Source organism: Corvus moneduloides, chromosome 1 (assembly GCF_009650955.1).
Source record: "Corvus moneduloides isolate bCorMon1 chromosome 1, bCorMon1.pri, whole genome shotgun sequence".
Lineage (NCBI taxonomy): Eukaryota > Metazoa > Chordata > Aves > Passeriformes > Corvidae > Corvus > Corvus moneduloides.
In genome coordinates, this window is record NC_045476.1 from 152031229 (window position 1) to 152052628 (window position 21400).

Here is a 21400-nt window from a genome sequence, read left to right on the forward strand (position 1 = left end):
ATCCAACCAGATGTTGGCACCTGTGCTGCAGATCCTGCAATTGATGTGCTTGTACCATAAGCAGAGAGAAACCAACACATGTGAGGCACAACTTACCTCATGCTAAAGCCCATGTCCGGAACAGGTGAGGAGGATAATCCCCAGCAGTTGTTTGTTCTGTTTGTTGGCTGTGCAGGGAGACAGCAAGGCCCAGCTCTGACAGAGAGAGAGGAGTGCTTTGTGCACATCTGGAGTCAGGTGGGCTGAATGCAAACCCCGGTGACTGTGACAGGCTTCTGATACACCCCAGACAATAAACGTGAGTCATAAATCAATATATCCTCAGCCTGCAGAGATCAGCCTTCAAAGGCCTCCAGACTGGTGGAGTGATTATTTTTGCATTTACACATTACAGTGACTCCTTCTAAAAGTCACCATTCCTACCAATGACCGTGTCACAATGCAGGGACACTGTCCTGCTTTACACAAGTGACACAGACCGAAAGTTCTGCCCTCAGCTAAGACACCAAACACCTGTCAGCGTTGCTGGACTAGGACGCTGCGCATACATGCTCCACCACATCTGTCAATGCAACAGAGACACAGGATATACACAGAGCCAATGCTCAGTTCAGGCTGAGGAGAAAGCAGATAAAGAGCCTTCCATTTAACTACTCCGAACTTGAGAAACGCGGCAATTGTGCTCCCAAATTTGCGTTCTCAAGAACCCAAGCAAGATTTGTTATTCTACCTTAAAAATAAGAACACACTGCAACAGAAATGTACGTCCTTTATTAACAACTTTTCAAAATAAATCTGAAGAAAAAAAGTCTTTGGTGACACTATCTATAAAAACAACCTATCTTAGATGGTAAACCTATGATGTTATACAGGTTAATGAAGTAAACCAAATTATATGGCTTTTAAATTTCTCATTCTCTCTTTTTCTCTCACTCACACATTTGCTTTAGGTTTTAATTGCACCATGTTGTCAATAGTCAAACAAAGAGGGAGAAACAGTTTAAAAAAGATGTGGTAGCACTATGAAAACATTGGTAATGCATTAGAAAATTTTTCTCAAAATGTACATTTTATACAAAATAAGATTGTATTTTTGTTTGCTTTTTTGCTTTACATTTGCTGACCTAAGAATTCCCATTTCAGGTTTCCATTCTCATAATCCAAACACTATACATATTTTCTCTCAAAATAAATATACAGAATTATGTACAAGGTCTCAAGGCCCATTGGATCGTCACTAGCCCACTGTGAAATAATCACTAAAAACATTGTGAAAGAGTGGGAGGGAGCATCTCAAAGCATCTGATGAGTCCCACCCCCATGCCCCCCCCTCCCTCCCCAGTTTAACCCCTGCCTAATTTAACTCCCTCTAATTCAACTCCAACTTAAAAAATGTGTGTGAAGACGTTTAAAATAGTGGTATAAAGGCCAGCTTGACTTAGTTTTAAACAAGGGTGAGATGTACAGAATCTTGGAAGATGCAATTTTATTTCCAGCAGACACCAGCTAAGACCCTGCGTGGGGCAGGTCCCTTCTTGGAAGACCACAGGTCCATCCTGTGAAATCCCACTAACGCCCAGGGAAATGGCTCTGCCAGGCTGATGCCCTTGAAGGCCACATTTCCAGAACAGACATCAGAGCCCACCCGGGAATAAAAGAAAAAAAAAGGAAAAAAAAGAGCAGACAACCAATCCACCCTTTGCTTTAAGAGGATGTTTAAGTGGAAGAATTAACAAATTGTTGTCAATCAATAACAGACGTTATGGCAAACACTGAGTATTCCTTTAGTTTCAGTAGGGGGGGAGTGCGAAAGAGGAGGGCACAACATTTTACACTGGGCATGTAAAGATTTTTAAAAGATCTGAGTCTACATCTAGCTCTTTCTTTCATTGCTTAAAATGATGACTTCCATTCTCCAAACGACATCTTTTGGTAAATGAGCTATTTTAAAAGGCGCTCATTGGTGAAAGATTAATTTCTTTGCCAAAATTGGCTCTAAAAGAAAAACTGCAACCTGAAATTGATCAAATCCACAATGTTTTCCAATGGAAAAGATCAAAGCACTCAATAGCCATGCATTAGCACACCAGTGTGTTCACTATGAAATTATTACAAAACTTAAACATTCACATCTAGAAAAAGGTATGGTAATAATTAGCGATTCTCACAAAATAGAAAGAGGGCAAATAAAATCTTGTGCAGGTCCGAGGGACTGCAAAAAGTGCCAGGCACTTTCTATCTTGGATGTTTGCCCCCATTTTTGTGTTGCGTTTTTCTCATGAAACCTTCCTCCAGCAATAGATCTCATTCAAAGTATAACGGGGAAGGGTTTCTTTTTTTTTTTTCCTTTAATAAATTCACTTAAAAATTCATCAGTTCTCCCAAACTCTAATCCCTACTTCTATTCTGTTTTAATGGCATGGATCTATTCACATTCATCCACCCATCTCACCCCTGATTAAATTAAGGTCAGTAACCTTTACAAAAGGCCACATGCGTAACACTCAGTCAAGTCATCAGGCATTCAAGTACCTGTAAAGTAAAGGCTAACATAGCCTGCTGTTAATGAAAAATAATAATTAAAAAAAACCTACAAAAGGAGCAACAAGGAATGAACCTTGTTTCAGCACCATCTGAATTGGAAGAGGAGAAAAAAAAAGAATAAAGAACCATTAGCTTGCACCTAGGACATGTCAAAAGAGTGATTTCATTCACTAAGGAAACAACACAGCTCTGTCCAACACAGGTAAACATAGGAGGCTTTGCTTGCTGTCCTTAGGAGCACTGGTCAGTGATGGCCACAGTGAGCGTAGCACACTGAGTCTCTGAGCTGGGTGTGTCCAGCTCTTCCCCTGGGCCCCAGGGCCGTGGACACAGAGACCGACGGCCGCTGACGGCCGCTCTCGAGACTGGCCATGAGGGACATTCTTTCCCAGCAAGACAACTACACCCGGGTAACACACGGCAAAGAGAAATGCTCCTACCTATCCACATCCCTTCTGGAGCTAAGCCTTCCATTGTTACTTGTTTAATTAGCAATCAGTAAACACAAGGGGCCTCAAATCACACTGAGTGAGCTTTAGCACAGTCTCTTTCAGCCACCCCAAAAAGTGATGATAACAGAATGTCAAACAGCTTAAAAGCTTGGCTTGACTCACTGCACTCCAAAAATTGTTAGTTACTCCCTTTTTAACTAAAACTCCAACCCATGTGCCCCCAAACAGCATTTACTAAAAGTCAAGCAGAATTGTAATTCTTGTTTTAGTATGGGCCCCTCTTGGTGGCTACAGACCAGTGACTGCTTCCCAGAGGTGCAGATGTGCTTGTGGACATGGGTGCTCACCCACCTGCACATGGCACATGAGCAAAACATGAGCCCTGCAAACCTCATCCAGTGTTTGGCACATTCTCCAAAAAGCGAGTCTAAGGAGAAGGTCTATTCCAGTCCTTGAACAAGCTACCTGATCTCCAAGAGAAAAACTGTCATGGGAGTCACTGAGCCATTCATTCTGGAAAATCATTCACTCTGGATTTCACCTTCCCATGCAGATCAGCAAACACAGACCTGAAAGCACAGGGAAGCGATGTTCAGATTCTTACAATATGTGGGGAGTGAATTAGCAGCTCACCCTACACAGATTGAAATATATCCTGCTCCCCTTCCCTCCCTGGCCCTGCCTACCTACTGCTGCCTCTTTATATTTCTCTCCACATGCTGATTTAACTCTCTAAAATGGTATTAGAAAAATCCAGTAAATCTCTGGACAGTTTTCCATGAGTTTAGAGAGTTGAATGGGCTTACAGAAGCATCTGGTGGCCACCACCACGGCAGAAGGTGTCAGGTGAGACTGCATGGTAAGGGACTGGGAGAGCAACAGGAATGGAGGGAAAAGTGGCACCTCTTCCTTTCAGCAGTGTAAGTCACTAGCTGCAGTCTCACATGTTTTGGCAGATTCATTTAAAGATTTGGTTCAGATTTACAAGGGCACGTAGTGATAGGACAAGGGGTAATGGTTTTAAACTGAAAGAGGGTAGATTTAGATCAGATATCAGGAAGAAATTCTTTACTGTGAGGGTGGTGACACACTGGAACAGTTTGCCCAGAACACACTGGAGGTATCCAAGGCCAGGCTGGATGGGGCTCTGGGAAACCTGGTCTAGTGGAAGATGTCCCTGCCCGTGGCAGGGGGGTTGGAACTAGATGATTTTCAAGATCCCTTCCAACCCAAATCATTCTATGACTCTAAAACAAAATGTCAGGAACCTGATGGTCCTGCCCTAACTCAATGTGCTCTGTTCAAATATTGCAATACATATGCAAAGCAAAGCACTCTCGGCAAGTCTTTACATGTCAGGTTGCATATAACATTTAGTAACACATACTTTTCACTTTTACAGCACCTTTCAGTTTAGGGATAATGACCTTATCAGCAAGAGAAATTATTTAGGCTTCATAGCATTCTCTCTACAACCAGTAACTATTACTTTTACAAAGGAGGAAACTGAGGCATGCCCTGGTTACGGGAGTTGCTTAAAGCTGCAATATTAAATTGGTGCCTGAGCCTGAATGAAACAGGTGATAATTCTGGTCCAATTACTCTTCATCCCTACTAGATGGGACTGGTAGTGACTGAAGAGTCACTACTCTTCATCCCTGCTACCAGATTGCCTGCTTACAAAGAAATGAGGTATAGAAAGGCTTGCTGGTCTTCTGGGCATCGGCACTAAACCCTCTTGCTGTGACTTTAAGGGAGCTCCTTTTGGGGTGGCAATAATTACGGAGCACCCCAAATGCAACTCATCAAAATGTGAGAGCTCAAAACATTTTTAAAGTGCTTATTTTCTTAGCAAATTGGAATGGCATCTTCCTGACCCGAATCACTGCTTCTGTTTTCATTCTTCAATGTAAAGAAACACATAAATAAACAAAGGACTACAAAGAAATAAACAACTGGAATATTTCAATTTAAAAATACTTGTATTTCAAATGCTAAAACCATTTTGGAGCATGAGCAGCACTCGTATTTCAGAAGCACATTTTTGTGTGTTACCCTGCCCCAAGCATGCCTGGGAACACCACTGCTGCCAGGACCCTGTGTCTGACCATACACTTTACTTCAGGTGTCAGACCTGCATGAGGGAATTTCTCTATATAGTTGCACTTCCAAAAAAAAAAAAAAAAAAAAAAAAAAAAAGAGAGAAGCCCATGCTTTGATTTGGAATAAGCCAGCTTGTTACAGGCCAAATTCCTGCACTGCACACTGCAAGCACCAACATGCTTTCTTGCTTTCCGTCAACACCCCTTTTACCCTCAGAACAAAGCTACATCTGGATGTTTAGCTGCCAAGTGGCACCGCTGCCAGCAGCAGGGACTTGTGCAGGCTCTGGGTGTCCCACAGGACCACCATGCCGGCCATGCTGACTGCCCTGGGGTGCTCTGCCATCCATGGGCAGGGACAGTCAGGATGTGCCTCTCCAAGCACAACACACTCACACGTGGCTCCACAGCCCTGCTGTGCATGCTTGTCCCTGTGCTCCATGTCACTGGTTTGCTCCTCCACAGTAATGCTCCTTTCTCCCTTCAAGGCAAGGCTGATTGCCTTTAAAACAGGGGTCTCCAGCCAGAAGGATCTACCCTCTCATCTGGCTCCTTGGCAGTTCTCCAGTTTTCCAGCTGTCCAAAGGAGTTATGCTCCTTAGTGGCTCCACAGTGACTACTACTGGCTTGGGGAAAACAGGAAAAAAAGTCAGTAGTAAATGAGAAATATTAATACTTCAGTTCTGTCCTGTTTGTGCTCAGTTTGTTTCTGAACCTGCATTTTCTCCCAGTGAGATTCCAGCGTTTAACTGTGCAGGGAAAAAGGAATGAAAATTGCATTGACAATCAAATGCATAAAGGAAAGAAATGGCAGCTCTGAAATATTCACAACCAACACAATTTTGATTAAAGAAAGAACTCTGTTTTTAATAGGGGTTTTTTTTGATCATTAAAAAAGTTTAAACCTGCATAGCAATCATTTCAAAAATAATTATTTAATGTTCCATAATGAAACTGTACACGACCTAGTCTCAGCGACAGCAGCCTGCCGGCGGTTCGGCGCAGTCCGGAGCAGCGGGCCCTGGCACCGGGATGTGGCTGGCGGGGGTGGGCGCTCGCTGTTGGCGGCACAGTCTGGCTCCCACACGGGCGAGAGCGGATCAGCCCCCTCAGCAGTGTCCTCAGAGTCGTTCAATGTCTCGGTACTTCTTCCTCAGGATGGAGACCTGGTCTTTAAAGAGGACAGGGTCGAGCCTCATCTGCGAGTGGATCAGCGGCATATAGCCAAACCAGCTGGCAAAAGTGTTCATGCAGCTCTGCCGCTGGGCAAAGTGGTCAGGGTCGGCCCAGCGAGAGGCCCGGGACGTCTGTGAGGAGAGGAGAGCAGAGATCAGAGTCGGCCTTGGCACATAGGATGGCAGGAAAGGTGGGAGCTGGGCCAGGCAGACACCATGGTGCCCAGCCGTGCCAGGGCTCAGGAGCACGTGGCTCTGTGGCGGCTGGAATCTGCTCGGGGGGCTCAAAGAGGGGGAAGGACACCCTGCCCACAGCAGATCCAGTTGTGGTGAGCTGGACAACCCTGACTTCCCAAAGAGAGAAGAGGGCAGGGCTACATGGAGACTCAAGTTCAACCACGAGCCAGCCGGTGGAGCACAACACCCACAAGTAGCCCTCCCAAATCTTGCCAGCGCTCTACTTCAGCCTATCCCTCACTCTTCTCTTCAAACCCTCCAGCTATTTCAGAGATAAAAGTTCTTAAAAACCACCAGGAAAAAAAGAAGGCCACTGCTTTGAAGCAGAGGTAAACACCCAAGCCCAGGCCAGCTGCTGCCCATGGTCTTCAGCTGTAGGAGGAAAACAATTATTCAGGGTTAAACCTGCAATTTTGCAGATCAGATCTGCAGAAATTTATACATAAGTAATTTCAACCAGCTTGTAACTGAGTAGAAGTCCTTATGTGCTTGGCATTACTCGTGTGTGTAGATGCCCTGCAGTGAAAAGCAAGGTGCTTCCAGGAATCCCACTGGCCAAGGCCACTGCATCAGACAGCACTGTCTCACAGACACAAAAAATGAACTGGAGCCCCACACTGTATCATATTAAACTCTGACCCAAGGAAAACACCATGGTCTTCAACTGTATACATGCAAAATATTCTGGCCTCATTTTCCAAAGTTCAGGGCAGCTGTAATCCCTGTGGAAGTCCATTGAAACCCAGCAGTACTGGAAAAAAAGGCCCTAGCAGCTTTAAAGCTGTTATTATTCTTTATCTGTACCTAACGAACATTTATGAACAAAAAACTATTATTTAAGATAAAGTATGAATGCTGAGAACCTAGGGGTTTTTTGTGCCACTTCCCATGCATCTCTCTATAGCACTTAAGTTTCCACTATACTTTAAAAACAAATACAAATTCATGAAGTCAAAGGATGTAAATTAAAGCATGAAGAAACAGATAAAGTCAGGGACTTGCCAAATGACTGTGGAACCAGACCTGATCTTGGTTCAAGGCCTGTCCAGTTTAGCTCAAGTGGTAGGTTATAATGTGCATTGATTACAGCCTCCCGAGTATACAGTGCCACTAAAGAGCAAGTAAAAGCTTGTTGCTACAGGATTATAGCAGACATTTTGGCCATTAACACTGAATTTCCATATGACTATTCATCTCTGTCACAACACTGAGGTTATGTTAATTTTTTATTTGTCTTTCAAGGAATTATGAACATGGTCCATTACATTTCCCAAAGCTGCAGGAACAACTTGTCTTTAGGAGAGAGTTATAGTTCATGGCTGACTCGAGTCACCTGTGCTGTAAGATGAAAAATGAATGCTCAGGCTTTGCCAAACAGCCAAAGCACAGCCCTGTGGAGAGTTGAAGCTGAAACTGGAAGCAATAGATATGTTCTGGATGGCACCTTCCTGTCCACAGAAGGTCTCTTGGGCACCCGGATGAGTGAGAATTGCTGAATGCTACCAGTGCTACCAATACCTCAGGTGCAAGCACATTGACATACAGGTAATGGAGTTTACAAACTGGCATGGCCACTCCCCAGTCAAAGATCCAAGTAATGTTACCAAGAGAAAATGTGAGGGGAAAACAGAGGGCCCCTTCTTTCACCTGCCCCATATTAATCATGGTACTGTTTGCACTGAGAGCATAGACACTGTGGCAGCACAGATGGGAGGCTGCTCGGGACTTGCAGGTTTTGCAGGACTTGCTATTGCCCTCACTGTTCTCTCACACAGGGTAGTAGGACAACTGTCCCCACGTTACGATGTATCCTTGTTACTAGAGGTACGTCTGCAATGACAAAAGGCTTAGCTAGCAGCTGGAAGAGGACCTAAAGCAAGCACTTCATGGCTGCTAGTGGGCGATGTGGGACAAAATGTTCCCTGTGGGGAAAAAATACTTGCATATCACAAACTATCTCAGTTGTGACAGTTCAATGTCAGTGCTTGAATCACACTATATAATTTAAAATAGCACAGGGACAGCCTGGTACATTGTATTAATTAATAATAATAAAAAGTAGAAAATCTGTCTAGAATTTATTTATGCTTCTAGCATTCCATGCCTAGGCCTTAGGTATAGAAAATTTAATTAGAAAATGAGAGTTTAACTGAAATTCAGTCACCACAACCATCAGTTCCAGGAGCTTGGGATCACCATGAATAACACAGTGAGAAAATTATGAAGGGAAGCAGCACACACAGATGTTCGCCATTTTCCTTTTTCTTCACTATAATAAACATATCTAAAGTCTATTTACAGTTCTGCTAAACTAAAAACTGCAAAAATATTTGACAGAATTGTATCACTCTGTAAGCCTAACCTAGAAGTGGACTTGTTACTACATTCCAATTGCTGAAACATGCTGTGATTACATACCTGTCCCATCATGGTCTCCTTATACTGTTTTTTCTGTGTTACTTTGATTGGAGGCAATTTTGTCACAGCTGACACCAAAAAATTCATTAGAATGTCCTCACAATTGGCCAGTTGGTCCACCATATTCTTTAGGCTGGCAGGCAGGTAATGAGTGTACAGGTAGTGATAATATCTGGAAACCAACAGCAGTGTTATTAATACAAGTCACTGGGCTTTCAGGTATCACAAGCTCCAGCAAATTTCTATCTCATTTGAGACACAAGTTTTGTACTCAACTCCCAATATACCAATTCCTTTCTTTGGTCTCACCCTCCGACAAGAAGGGAAAACAAATCAGTTTCTCATCAAGACAGAGAAAGGAGAAACAGAACATGAGCCTTTTTTGCAACCAGGTTGAAAGAAACAGTGTGGGCCTAAGCATCAAGATAATGGACAAGTAGGAAGGAGAGCCCCACAGTGCTATAATGTTATAGACAACACCGATGAATTCATCCTCCATATTTTCTTTCCAAACTGTTCAGTTGGGAAGAACTCTACTAAAACTGCCCTACTGCTGTTCTTTTATTGCTGAAATTACTCTCCTTTGGGTCTATACCATTCCCTGTGGATGGTCTTCTGCTTCTCAAGGATGCGGATTAGAGACTCCAGAATTTTCTTTTTCTTTAAATGTAGAGAGGATTTTGGTCTGCTGAAGTTCTAATACATGGGTTTTCTCCAACATGCTGCAATATGCTGAGCTGTGACATGCCCATTGTACTACATTTCTAGGGTAGCCAGAAGACTTTGCAGTCTGCAGCTGTCAGCCAACACACACTCAGAGCTGGTCTGGAAGTAACCTCCTTTCTGCTACGCTACAGGCCATTCAGCCAAGCAGCTTAATGAATTCAGGAACTCTTTGAAGTGTGTAATTCCTGATGTTAAAAAGAGCAGTCTGACTGCCTCAAAACACAAGTGACTTCAAAGAGACCCAACAAGTGCAATAATGATTACCAGATCCCCAGAGCTAAACCAAGAACTTAAATTATTACCCCATAAAAAGTAGACCCACTTACTATCTTTCCATTTTTTTCCCTCCCCGGAAGAATGTTCTTCACACCCCACCCCCAACCCCTCTTTACTATTTTGTTTCATACAGAAGAAGGATAGCAGATGCTCTGGGTTCTTACTTGTGGTAAATAGCAGCTCCTGTCAATACCATGGAATAGTCATTAGTCCATTTGGAGGTATACCCCCACCTCTCCTTAGTGTTGTCCCAGAAGTGACTGCGTGCAGGGTACCCTACGATCCTCTCTGGAAAGCTCTGCCAAACTGTAAAGGCAAAATCCACCTGTGGACAAAGGTACAGGCCAAATGAATACCGAAACTGTTTCAACAAATGTCAACAAAACAAAATACTACCTTGCCACTAATTCGCAATTCAAAATCTTGGAACTGTTGCAAAACATTAATTCTGTGTATTCATCAGTAAATTAAACTGACTGCTTGACATTTTGCCCTATAATTATGCACATTTTAATGGTTCCTGTTAAAGGGAGTCTAGAGCATCACAGCATTACATTAACATTTTCAAGCTTGCCCTTTACATATCAAACCTTTTCAAGTTACAGAAAGAATGGGTGTAGGTGCATGTATTTTCACCACGATGCAACACCAAAGGGTAATAGCCATGTGGAAACTGAAAGTTTTGCACATCTTTGTGCATTGCACCTACCATTTTATCACTGTTGACACAGAGTTTGGAAAATCAGCAGTCAAATGCTTTAAGTGGTAAAGGTGGCTCAGTGAGAATAAAACAGACACTCAGTGAGGAGTCCCTTTATATTTTCCAACTGTTTTGAGCTTTCTGAAGACCATGTTGGTCATACTTTTAAAACTGTCTATATGACCAAAAAAGGTTCAACATACAGCTTAATAAAGAGGAAGACAAAACTCCCATTTAGTTAAATGGCATAAGGAACCTAAACTTTAAGAAAAATGCTTTATATTGTAGGAGCCACACGAGCACGTCAAATGCTGCCAATGGCATTTTTTTTTATAGTCTTGCTGTAATTATTTTAATAACTCAAATCTCTGAGAATTGAGACATGACAGAACATTGCTACCCCATCATCCTACCAAACAAAATCTGGTGCTTTTAGGAAAGGGATGATCGGGGTAGTTTGCAAAAGGATGGTCAGCATTATATTTGAAAAGAATTTGGTACAAATACATAAGGAAAGATTTTATCATTGGTTGGCAGTCCCTCCCCTTCAAATTACATTTTGGAGCTCAAGCTAGACTGAAATTTTGTAAGAGTTATACACAATTCTAATTGTCCTAGTCAAACCCAAAAAAAAAGAGGGCTTTGTTTCTGCACTGCACATTAGGTTCCCCTCAGTACCAGAGGGACCTAAAACTTTGCTCAAAAATGTTTGAAAAGCGTTCCAAGAATGCAAAGTTAAGGGTGTAGAGGTTAGATAAAGAATAGCTGCTCTGAGAACAGTCCCATTTTGTGTTGATTACTGTCAGACTTCTCACATTTGCAAGTGTTTTTATGAAACAGAAGAGTCGCACATGGACTGAAGTACAAAGTCAGGGCCTGGTTATTTTCTTTAAAGTTGTTTCAAGGAATCTGAGGCCAACTAGAAAGACAATGTGCACAAACCAGTTACCGTTGTGATAGTTCTGATCTCATCCAAATCAATACCACATGAAAGAACTGGAGGGATTTTTTCCCTATAAAGGCCTTTCCCATAAAATGCGACATCTGTTTTCTCTAGAGAAGTATGAGAATCTCAAACTTTAATAAATAATAAAGCTGTTGCTCCCAGTGCCCTCTCTTGTGCTTTCAACTATCTGCCCTTGCACTAGGGAGATGCACTAAAGCAACCACCCTAAGAGAAAACTCCCTTTATTAAAAAAGCCCCTCAGATCTCATCCTATGTAATTTCCAGCAGCACTGCCACTTTCAGCTGATCAGCAGGAAAATCCAACCAAGCTGGCAGTCTCTTAAACCTCTGCATCACGACCCACGCTGGTTTCTAATGACTTCCCACGCACACACCCCTCTGTGCGTGTGGAACAGCTCTTCTCACAGAACAGTTACGCACCGCCCTGTTGAGAATGGAAAACCTTTACTACGCCGAGATCGGACAGTCTGGAGGATGAGCTTGGTGACTGCTGCTCTCAATGGGATTATGATTGTCTTTGAACACATTTCTAAATTGCCTTTTCTGGGCCTTGAAGATGTGCCACAACAACCCTCCATGAGCAGCTAGTTTCAAAGGAAATGCCACATCACATTTGCGTAAGCTGTACCGTGGGGGAAGCGAAGCAATAGGGAGGCCCCCCACCTCTTCATGAAGAGCCACCAAGCAGAGCTGCTGGTGCTGGCACCTTGGCAGAGACATGCCGGAGCTGCAAGGTGGGTTCTAGCAACAGCTGGCCAGCTGGTTCTGTCTGCAGCACAGGGACCAAGGGGCTCATAGAGCAAATACCCACTGCACAAACACACAGGATCAGCTGCAAGTTGCTCACAGGAGCAACAAAGAAAACAAAGCAAAGCAACAAAGCCACAAAGAAAAGTGTAGGTTGTCTCACACAACAACAAGTATTTGTGCTTCAAAGTGTTTAGGGTAAAACACGGCCAAGCTGAATGAGAAACACTGTTTATTTCATATGTTTCCCAGAAGCCTGAATTACTCTGAAGTTTGGAGGATGCCCAGTTAAAACAAAACAAAGCCCCAAATCCTCATGGAAGCCACAGGGTGGATTGCTGTAAATATGCCCTCAGTGCAATGAAGTCCCTTAGAGGTATTACCATGATCCCCAGGGCAGCTGAGATGGGACTCTTCATCCTAAGCAACAACCTTAGGAAGTCCAGCCCAAGGATAAATGCCTTTTATTGCTCTGGGGTTTCCTTGGGCTCTGCAGGGCTTTGCACACAAGTGCTTTGGCAGTAGCCGTATTCTTCCTCATCTAGCAGAAACTACCAGGGTTTAACACTGGTATCAAACAGATTCAATGTCAATTTTTCTTTCACTTGTGAAGCGAAAGAGGGTACTGTGGCTGTTTCTGGAGCAGTCTAACCACAGCACAACCTCTGTGCAGGGGAGAAGAGCAGTTGCAGTCTCATCCATTTAGAACAAATCCAGTAACATCTTAGGGTATATAGCAGTGACTGAAGACTAATGTTACGCATTTTTTCACTGACATATAAGTAGTGGCAGCATCAGTGAAAGATCCCCATCACTGGCAGAAACGCATTTTTATTAAGGTGAAGTGGGGAGAGGGGAATGACCATGAACATGGGGGAAAAAAAGGGAAAACAAAAGAAAATCGAGTTTTTCAAGCTATTCCCTGGCCATCATTAATAATGTATTTCCCAAATATTGCACTCTATATAAACTGTCATCAGTTTCCCTTGTGGTTCTCAGAAAGAGGTTCTAGAAATCAATACTCATCCCAGTTGTAAAAATTGGTTTTCCACAGTATTTTTCTTTTCTTAGTGCTATCTTGCTCTTGGCACAAACACTCAAGCACCTAAACTAGCAAAGATCTCCAATTTTATGGGCTGACACAATGGGGAAAGAGTATTCCTCAGTGAAATCCTGCACTAGGGTGGCAATGCTGTCTTTTGGAGTGATAGCAGTCCCCTGCTGCTGACAACCCTTCCTCCTCCACCTACATCCTACTGATTATGTGGGGGGGGGAAGCTACCCCAATCAGAAAAGTGAGAACAGAATATTAAAGCTGACTGCTCCTGGCTGCCTACACCCGCCTGCAGCTATGTTACTAAAATAATAGAGAACGGAAGAACCATATGCTAATGATGAGCCAATTAACCAGGGCGAAAAGCTCCTCTGACGGCAGGCAGTGGCAGGGTTGCTGAAACAAGTGCAACACGTTAAATCTGAGGAGTGTAGCAGGAAATCTTGTAACATTTTCTCACTGGCAAAGCCAAGAGAAGAGCATATCTGCTGTGCTCAGGCTGAGCCCAGGAGCCAAGCAGACTCCCACAACGACAGAGACCCCTTACCTCAGTGGTTGAAAGCACGGTGTCCTCATCCAGGCTTAGCACTGCATCTGTCACTATGTTGTCGTAGGGTAGGAAGCGACTGCTCATAACCTGTGGGTATCCAAGGCAGGAAGGGGAGGAAATAAAAATCACTTGAAGGACTCATTTCCAAGGCAAATACTCAGTTTTATTCCTCACTCTTATTTACTCTTGTCTGAAGTACGTGGCATATTTCTGTCTGATGGAAAGGACCCTTCAGCTCAAGAGTGAAGGAGTGTCATTTTTGTCACCCCAGAAGTCAGCCTACACCTTCTATCTGAGGAGTAATTTCTGAATAGACCTCCCTCTTTGGAGGAGGCTGCTTTCATTTAGTGACAAACTGCATTGGTCTGTACTGAGAATTAGATGTACCTACAGCTTCTCCAGGGAAGACATTTTCCCTGGTGGCTAGGACTGTCCGCTCTGCTCTCCTACAGGGTGTGATCAAAGATAATCAACACTGAGAAGGACTTTGCAGCCTTCATAAGGTTACACAGCTGGGAAACCAAGGAGCCCAAGCTGCATGTGAAGGATGTAATGCTACCAGGATGGTGCGACATTCTCCATCAGAAAAGGAGAATATGCTAAAGAACTCAAACTGAGCTTTTATCTGCTTGAAGAATTATATAGGTATTGTAGCATGTTAAGAGGTCACATTCTTAAATGGCCTTCCAGTACCTGAAGGGAGCCTGAAAGAAAGATGGAGAGGGATGTTTTATAAGAGTATGTATTGACAAGACAAGGGGGAATGGATTCAAACTGACAGAGAGTAGGTTTAAATTAGGTATTAGGAAAAAATTCTTTACTGTGAGGGTGGTGAGGCACTGTAACAGGTTGCCCAGAGAAGCTGTGGATGACCCATCCCTGGCAGTGTTCAAGGCCAGGCTGCACAGGGCTCTGAGCAACCTGGTCTAGTGGAAGGCTTCTTGGTCCACGGCAGGGGGGTTGGCACTAGATAGTCTTTATAGTCCCTTCCAACTCAAACCATTCTATATACATAAAACCTATATACAGAATAAACTTTTAAAAGATATGGCAGGACAGTCCTCAGAGTAATAGGAAATAGATGGGAAAGCTGGATTGAAAAGATAAAAGCAAGAAATGAAAATCCGTATGGTTTCTTTAGCAGAGTAAATAGCACCTTTTGAGAACTGATGAAGAATAGCAAGGATGCAACACAGTTTGTTTCCCTCATTTGCTAGGAAAAATAGTTTGGTTAGTTACTAGACTTCTTTACCAATTTACTACGCCAAAAACCCACTTCAAAAGTCAACACCAGTAAGAGGAATTCACTGTATGGAAACAGGGACATGGAGAAATTTGACACAACCCTCCTAACAGGACACGGTCAGTTCTACATCCTCTGCAACCTGTTTGGGAACAAGTGTTTGGAATCTATGCCTTGATTCAGAGAAAGATCCGTCTCCATAACCAAGATGTTCACAGTGTCTGTCTGGAGAGCATCCCTTAATCACTATGATGGCCTTGGTCTGGAGAGGCAGGGTTCTGATGAAGAGGTCATCTGGCTGGGGCTGAAGGTTTTGCTTTGTTTACACTAAGATGAAGCAGAGCAAGCGGCCAGCAGGAGACCCATGTTCTCATCCCTGATCTTTTACAGACTGTGCAAAATGACCAAATAGTACAACAGTCAGGACTTGGCAGGTATTTGTTTTATAGCTAAAGTACCCATCTCTAAAATGGGTATTACAATATTTGATTTCAATGGAAGAGTGAAGGTTACGAAAAGGCAGACCTCTGTGATCACCTGCATGGAGTACTGGTGCCTGCCAGTAGACCTCAGCCAAGTTTGGAGATGAAAAGCAGTTCCTTTGTGCAACCTTTGAACTCGGCTGCTCTGGCTCTGCAAGCTTCGTCCAAACAAACAGCTTTCCACACAAGTAGCCACTTGGCTTACGTTGGGATGTTAGAGGGAAGAGACTGTCCACTATAAACACACCTTTGTGTACTCAGGAGACTCATTTGTAATCTGAACAGTGCCTGGGGCCAATTTCTACAAACACTGTAGAACTGGTCAGAGATTTTCTCTGCTATCTCACCTCTGCAAGTTTCACAAAAAGAAAATAAAAACACCCAGAACATTCAAAAGGCTCAGAAATCTCTACAACCTTTCTTGGCCCTGCAGGAATTCTCCTGATACTGTTTACATGGCTAGCTAAGGCCAGAGCATTTAGCTGCTAACCTTGCAGGGCTCTCTTTTCCCTTACTAAGTGACAAGGGGAAAAGACCAAATTACAAATTCAAAATAGAATTGTACAGGCAAAGCAACCAGAAGTTCCCTTTGCCAACACAGAGCTCTGGATCCAGCTGACAGAGACTGCAGAGAGGACCAACTTGAATCTGTTTCAGATTCTAGAAGCACGAAGTCTTGCTTCTCTCAGGCCTGCAGTTGGAAAGGAATCATCCACTTCAGTGTGGATTTTAAAAACCCCTCTTTTCTCATCTGATGGCATCTATTTTGACTTTGTGAAAGTACAAATAAGACGTGTGTTGCACAGCAAGAGATGACATGGTGATTTTGTTCTCACACAGGTGTCCCATGTCCCTTGTCCCTTCCTTTTTTTTGATGGCAGCAGTACCTCACGAGGCAGTAAGAGAAGATGCTTTTCAAAGGCAAGTTCTCATTTTTAAGTCTGCTTTTGAGTCCACAGCTGACACCCAAGTCTTGCATGTGGCTTCCCAGATTCAATGCAGCTGCATCCCTACATTCATGCACTTGCAGAGAGATGGAATCCCTGACAATGGGGTCAGCACTATCTACTCTTGGGGTCACATTTCAAAACTGGGTGCCACCTGTGAATCTCAGATTCAAGGCATTAATTGCCATGCTGATGGTTTCTGAGTGCACAGGGCCCATGCATGAAACACAAACCTGCAACTAAGATGGTACAAAAGGCCAAGGAATAAAAAGGAGCTGTCATTTTGTAGGGAACTACAAAGCTTTCACCAAAGCCGCTGGAAAAATAAATTTCTGTCCTGTTGGAGAATACAGGCAATTTTTACCATGCTTCTCTCCACCTACCTTGCTCTCTCCTTCAATGACTATGACAGGCACAGAAGTGGCAGGCCAGCGGTGTTTGGCTGGGAGGGGTTTATCACAATTCCATAAAACAATAATCTGAAAGAGATTATTGGACCACGATCAGAGACCTTTGTGGCAACGTTGTCCATACTCTAAGGTCTCAGATCTCCAGACAGACATGTTAAATTCAAGTTAGGAATTTCAAAATCAAAAGCAATGATACAAATCTGTATAAAAATAACACTTCCTACATTAATTTCACCCAATCTGACTACTTACAATATATATCCTCTCAGGCAAATATAGGCTGGATAGGAACTTGGAAGTCTCTATCTCAGCCACTTCATACAGATGTCACTGATTTACTGTGGCTCTCATTAAAGGCAAAACCCGTTGTGAAACTCTGCTGCAAGAGGGTGCTCCTACTGAACTCCCCAGGATTTTTTTTAGAGAAGCCAAAATCCTGGCACTGATGAGATTAAGAGTCACAGTGGGAGGAAGGAAGATCATGTAGCTGCTTTTGAGGCATAGACATCCTTTCGCAGTTTGCAGCACACACAATGCTGATCTTTAAAGTGCACTCATTATTTTACCTGTCTCATGTAACAAAGGGTTTAATTACTATCTCTATTCCACTCCCATTATACTCAGAATTTTTATTTCCCATGCATGTAGGTCACAGACAGTAGAAATCTCAGAGGAAAGAAACATCAGAATTAAAACAGGGCGTTGAAACAGGGCTGAGTCACTAGGCTCCTCACTCCTGGCAGAGTGGTTTGTCTCTGCTGTGACTGACAGCGAAACAGTGCTGCTTACCTGTGCACAGTACTGGGACTTGGCTACAGCAACCAGGAGTTTCAGCACAGGCTGAGATTGGGAAACCAGGGGAGTTACTGCGTGAATAACGGCAGTGAATGTGGAAAGAGGCTTCAGACCTGAAGTGAAGAGATACACATTCAGTAAAGACAAAATCGCCCCAGTTACTACAGATTAAAGGACTTTGGGGATGGAAAAAACAATCTGCATTTAATGCAAACCTTGCCAGGCTTTTTTAGGTCATCTCCCTTCATCTCAGATACCAGATGCTTCAGAGGAGATCACACTTCCCTTTAACTCCCACTCTGTGCATTTAACTTCCACTCTGAAATACCGGACTCCAAGACAATGATTTCCTTTTCTTACTCACTATTTCCACGGATGTCCTGTAATCTCTTTCTTTTATCCAGTTTGTCCCACAATATTGACATCTAGTTTGTTCAGCCAAATGTGTTTCTTGACACAGGCTGTTTTGCTGCCTGGCTCTGGGTGCTTGATGCTTTTTACAGATTATCTCCACAAATTCCAGAAGCTTGTTCAGTTTCCTCAGTTCCATTACAGCCTCTGTCAGATTTTTGCTTTTTCTGCAGTGATTCCTATCCACATGCATCTTCAATTTCCTCCTGAGCTGATAATTCTGCTTGCATCCTTGCCTTCCATTTTTAAATTTTTGTCTTGCTATGATTTCCCTTTCTGCCTGGAATAACACATCCTACTGGTGCCTACCCTTCTTTACTGCTCTCAACCTCATCTAAATTCATCTGTGTGGGGTCATAGTCATTTTTCATAAAAATTACCACTTCTACTCCCTTTTTTAACACAGTAACTGTCAATTTTTAGCAGGTGAGCGGTACAGATCCACACACGTGGGATGGCACAGGCTGAGCCAAAAATAGCAGCACTCTGGTAAGCAGGATCCCTTCAGCCTGAAGGAACAATCGCCTGCAGAACTCATTGTTCAAGCTCTGCTTCAGGAAAAAGCCATGAAGCTAAGCCCTATTCATTCCTTCTAGCGGGATCCATATGAAGACACATAGTATGGAGAATAAATCCATACCAAGTGTGCACCCCAATAACAAGTGTCACGGGTAAATTACCACTTTTCCAATTTGCCAAGCACAAATAAACAAAGAAAGGAAAAAGCTATTCCTCTTATGTCCCCTCAGGCTATGAATGGGTCAGCAACTCAGGCATTAATTACCAGCAACTGAAAAGTATGAAGGAACATAGATTTTTTTTTTTTAACAATCTTTGCAAGCAAGAGGCACATGATGCATGTTGATGAGTCAGAGATGTTCCAGTCTACAGTGGGCAGGGAAGATTGAGACAGGATAAACGAAAGGCATCATTAACTAGAAATGAATGGTAAGTCACTTGGCACATGCTACTCAAAGACAAAACTTCAAAATTCCACTAGAAATTCCAGATGCTACTACATTATAGCAAGGATTCACTCACCAAGATTAGCATAGTAGTAAGGAAAATCTCCCAGATATGAGGAATACTGTGGCAGTACAAATAACCCTCCAGGATGTTTGTTCCATATCAAGCTGTTACGTGATATGTGCTTAAATATTCTGTCCTGAATAATCTGGAAAACAAGAGAAGTAATGATTTTTAAATAGAATGTTACAGTCACTGGTAGGAGCTTCAGGGACTCCAGCTGACTGGAATCATCACCCATTTTGCAAAAAGCTGAGGCACACAAATTACTAGACATTCCTCCTTGATCTCTCTTAAAAGGACTCAGAACCTGCACACTCTGACACCACTTCAGCAGCTCAGGCTTTGTGCCATAGGTTTCAGAGCACCTCATTAGTCTCTCTGGACATGGGGACCATACAATTTATTGCATTTTGTATTTCAAGTCAAATATTTTGTCTATTTGAATATCTTAGCAGTTGTAAGCCTGATTAGTTCATTGTCAGCTTTACTATCCAGAACTCACAGAAGAAAATTATTTGAAGATGGCATTAAAAAGCTAGGTAATACTTTGAGATAATAAGAGTATTCAAAATCAAAAAGACTTTCAGCAGATCAGGCTGCACTAATTATTAATTTTTGCTTAATTATAAAGGGATATTAGCATTCAGATACATCACTGATTCCATGCCTCAGTTCTGTAACAGTTCCTTGTTGGATGGAACAGAAGATCTTTTCACGACTACTGTTTGACTCTGTAGAGGACCAAAACCAGAGAATGCAAGATTTTTAAGGTCAGAACAGATTGCTAGGTCATCTACTTTATCATCTAGAATACCAAAAGCAAAAAAAGAAAAAAATATACCATGCTGTACAATTAGTATGTATTTATGAAACTAATTACAGTTGCTTCACATCAGATGCCTGATTGCAGGAACAAGAGTGGTTCTTACACTGATGGGAAATTCTTTAAACTTCCTGCAAAGGCATAACAAGATTCAGTGGTGGGAATCTCTAACAGGACAAATTCAGCCTCCAAAAGGTGCAACTTTCTAAGTGCAGTACACTCTTGAGCCCAATGTTCTTACAGATTTCCCTTCCCTCGGAGCATTAGAAGTTGGCAGGTCTGGAGATGGGATGCTGCAAAGGGCCAGTGGGTGGTGAAGGATGAATTTTCCCCCAAGCGGGCTAAGCAGGAATGCCTTGCCTTCTTCTGCCGCTCATCTTTTGTGATCTCCCAAGGAGGTTTTCACGTAACTGGCAGTTTATGCAGTGCACAGGGCTCGAGTGCCAAGAACATGTTGGTTGTCCTAACCTAATGACTCTGGCCTTAACATAGGTGTATAGGGTGAAACTTCATGTCTCTGAAGCTGGACTGAAGTGTAGGAAAACCAAAAAACAAGCAAAAAGACCCACCACAAACAGAACAAAAGAAGCTGCTGGAGTCTGAACAAGGTAAAATCTCTGTAAGCTGCTGAGTTCAGGGACATTTGGTCAATACATGAATAAGTGCTGCCACAAGCAGTGGTTTTCCTCGAATTTCTGATTGCCATGACAAGAAAAGATTAAAACACCAGTTACATTGCGCCAGACAATCCACTGCTGGTGGCAATACATGAACTGCTAAACTGGGGCAGATGTTAAATGCATGCTTGTCTGAATTTTGCCTACAGCCAATTACCATAGCTAATATGCAGCAATTCACTCACATGAATAAGTTAATTTAACTTTTTTTTTGGAATAACAGACTTAGGACTGTAATGCCATCACTGACAAGAATGTATCTGAATATTTCTAGTTGAAAAGTTAGGTGTATCAGTTGTCGGATCTCCCATGTGGCAGTGGGGACAGGAAAAAACACAGACAATGACTGCTGTTTACCCACCTGCAAGTTATGCCACTAAACAAAAGAGAAAACCTGTAAAGTATTTATTTTTGAGTGTTTACCACAAAGCATAAATACTACAGCTCCTCCATCTTGCTTTCTCAGAACTGGGGCACAATCGGATAAGGAGAAGTCTGCAAATGTACGTGGCCAGGAGGTTTCCATAGACGGTGGAGTTTTCCAGGGCACTGGTAGCCAACAAGGCTGCAGGGGAAACACACGGCTCATGTTCAATGCGCCTCAATATGCCTGGAACCAGCACAGCTCCAGCACG

General features: G+C 43.0%; 1 protein-coding gene across 1 annotated transcript in view; it reads right to left on the reverse strand.

The window, feature by feature from the left end:
* Positions 1-2240: 2240 nt before the first annotated feature.
* EXT1 (exostosin glycosyltransferase 1) overlaps positions 2241-21400 on the reverse strand; it is a 185838-nt gene continuing 166678 nt past the window's right edge. Inside the window, exons 5-11 of the mRNA XM_032131971.1 lie at positions 19278-19410; positions 17820-17938; positions 17004-17099; positions 13946-14035; positions 10095-10255; positions 8929-9100; positions 2241-6405 (exon numbers count right to left, since the gene is read on the reverse strand). Of these exons, the coding sequence (XP_031987862.1) occupies positions 6220-6405; positions 8929-9100; positions 10095-10255; positions 13946-14035; positions 17004-17099; positions 17820-17938; positions 19278-19410 (957 nt within the window). The 3' untranslated portion in view covers positions 2241-6219. The remainder of the gene's footprint in view (positions 6406-8928; positions 9101-10094; positions 10256-13945; positions 14036-17003; positions 17100-17819; positions 17939-19277; positions 19411-21400) is intronic.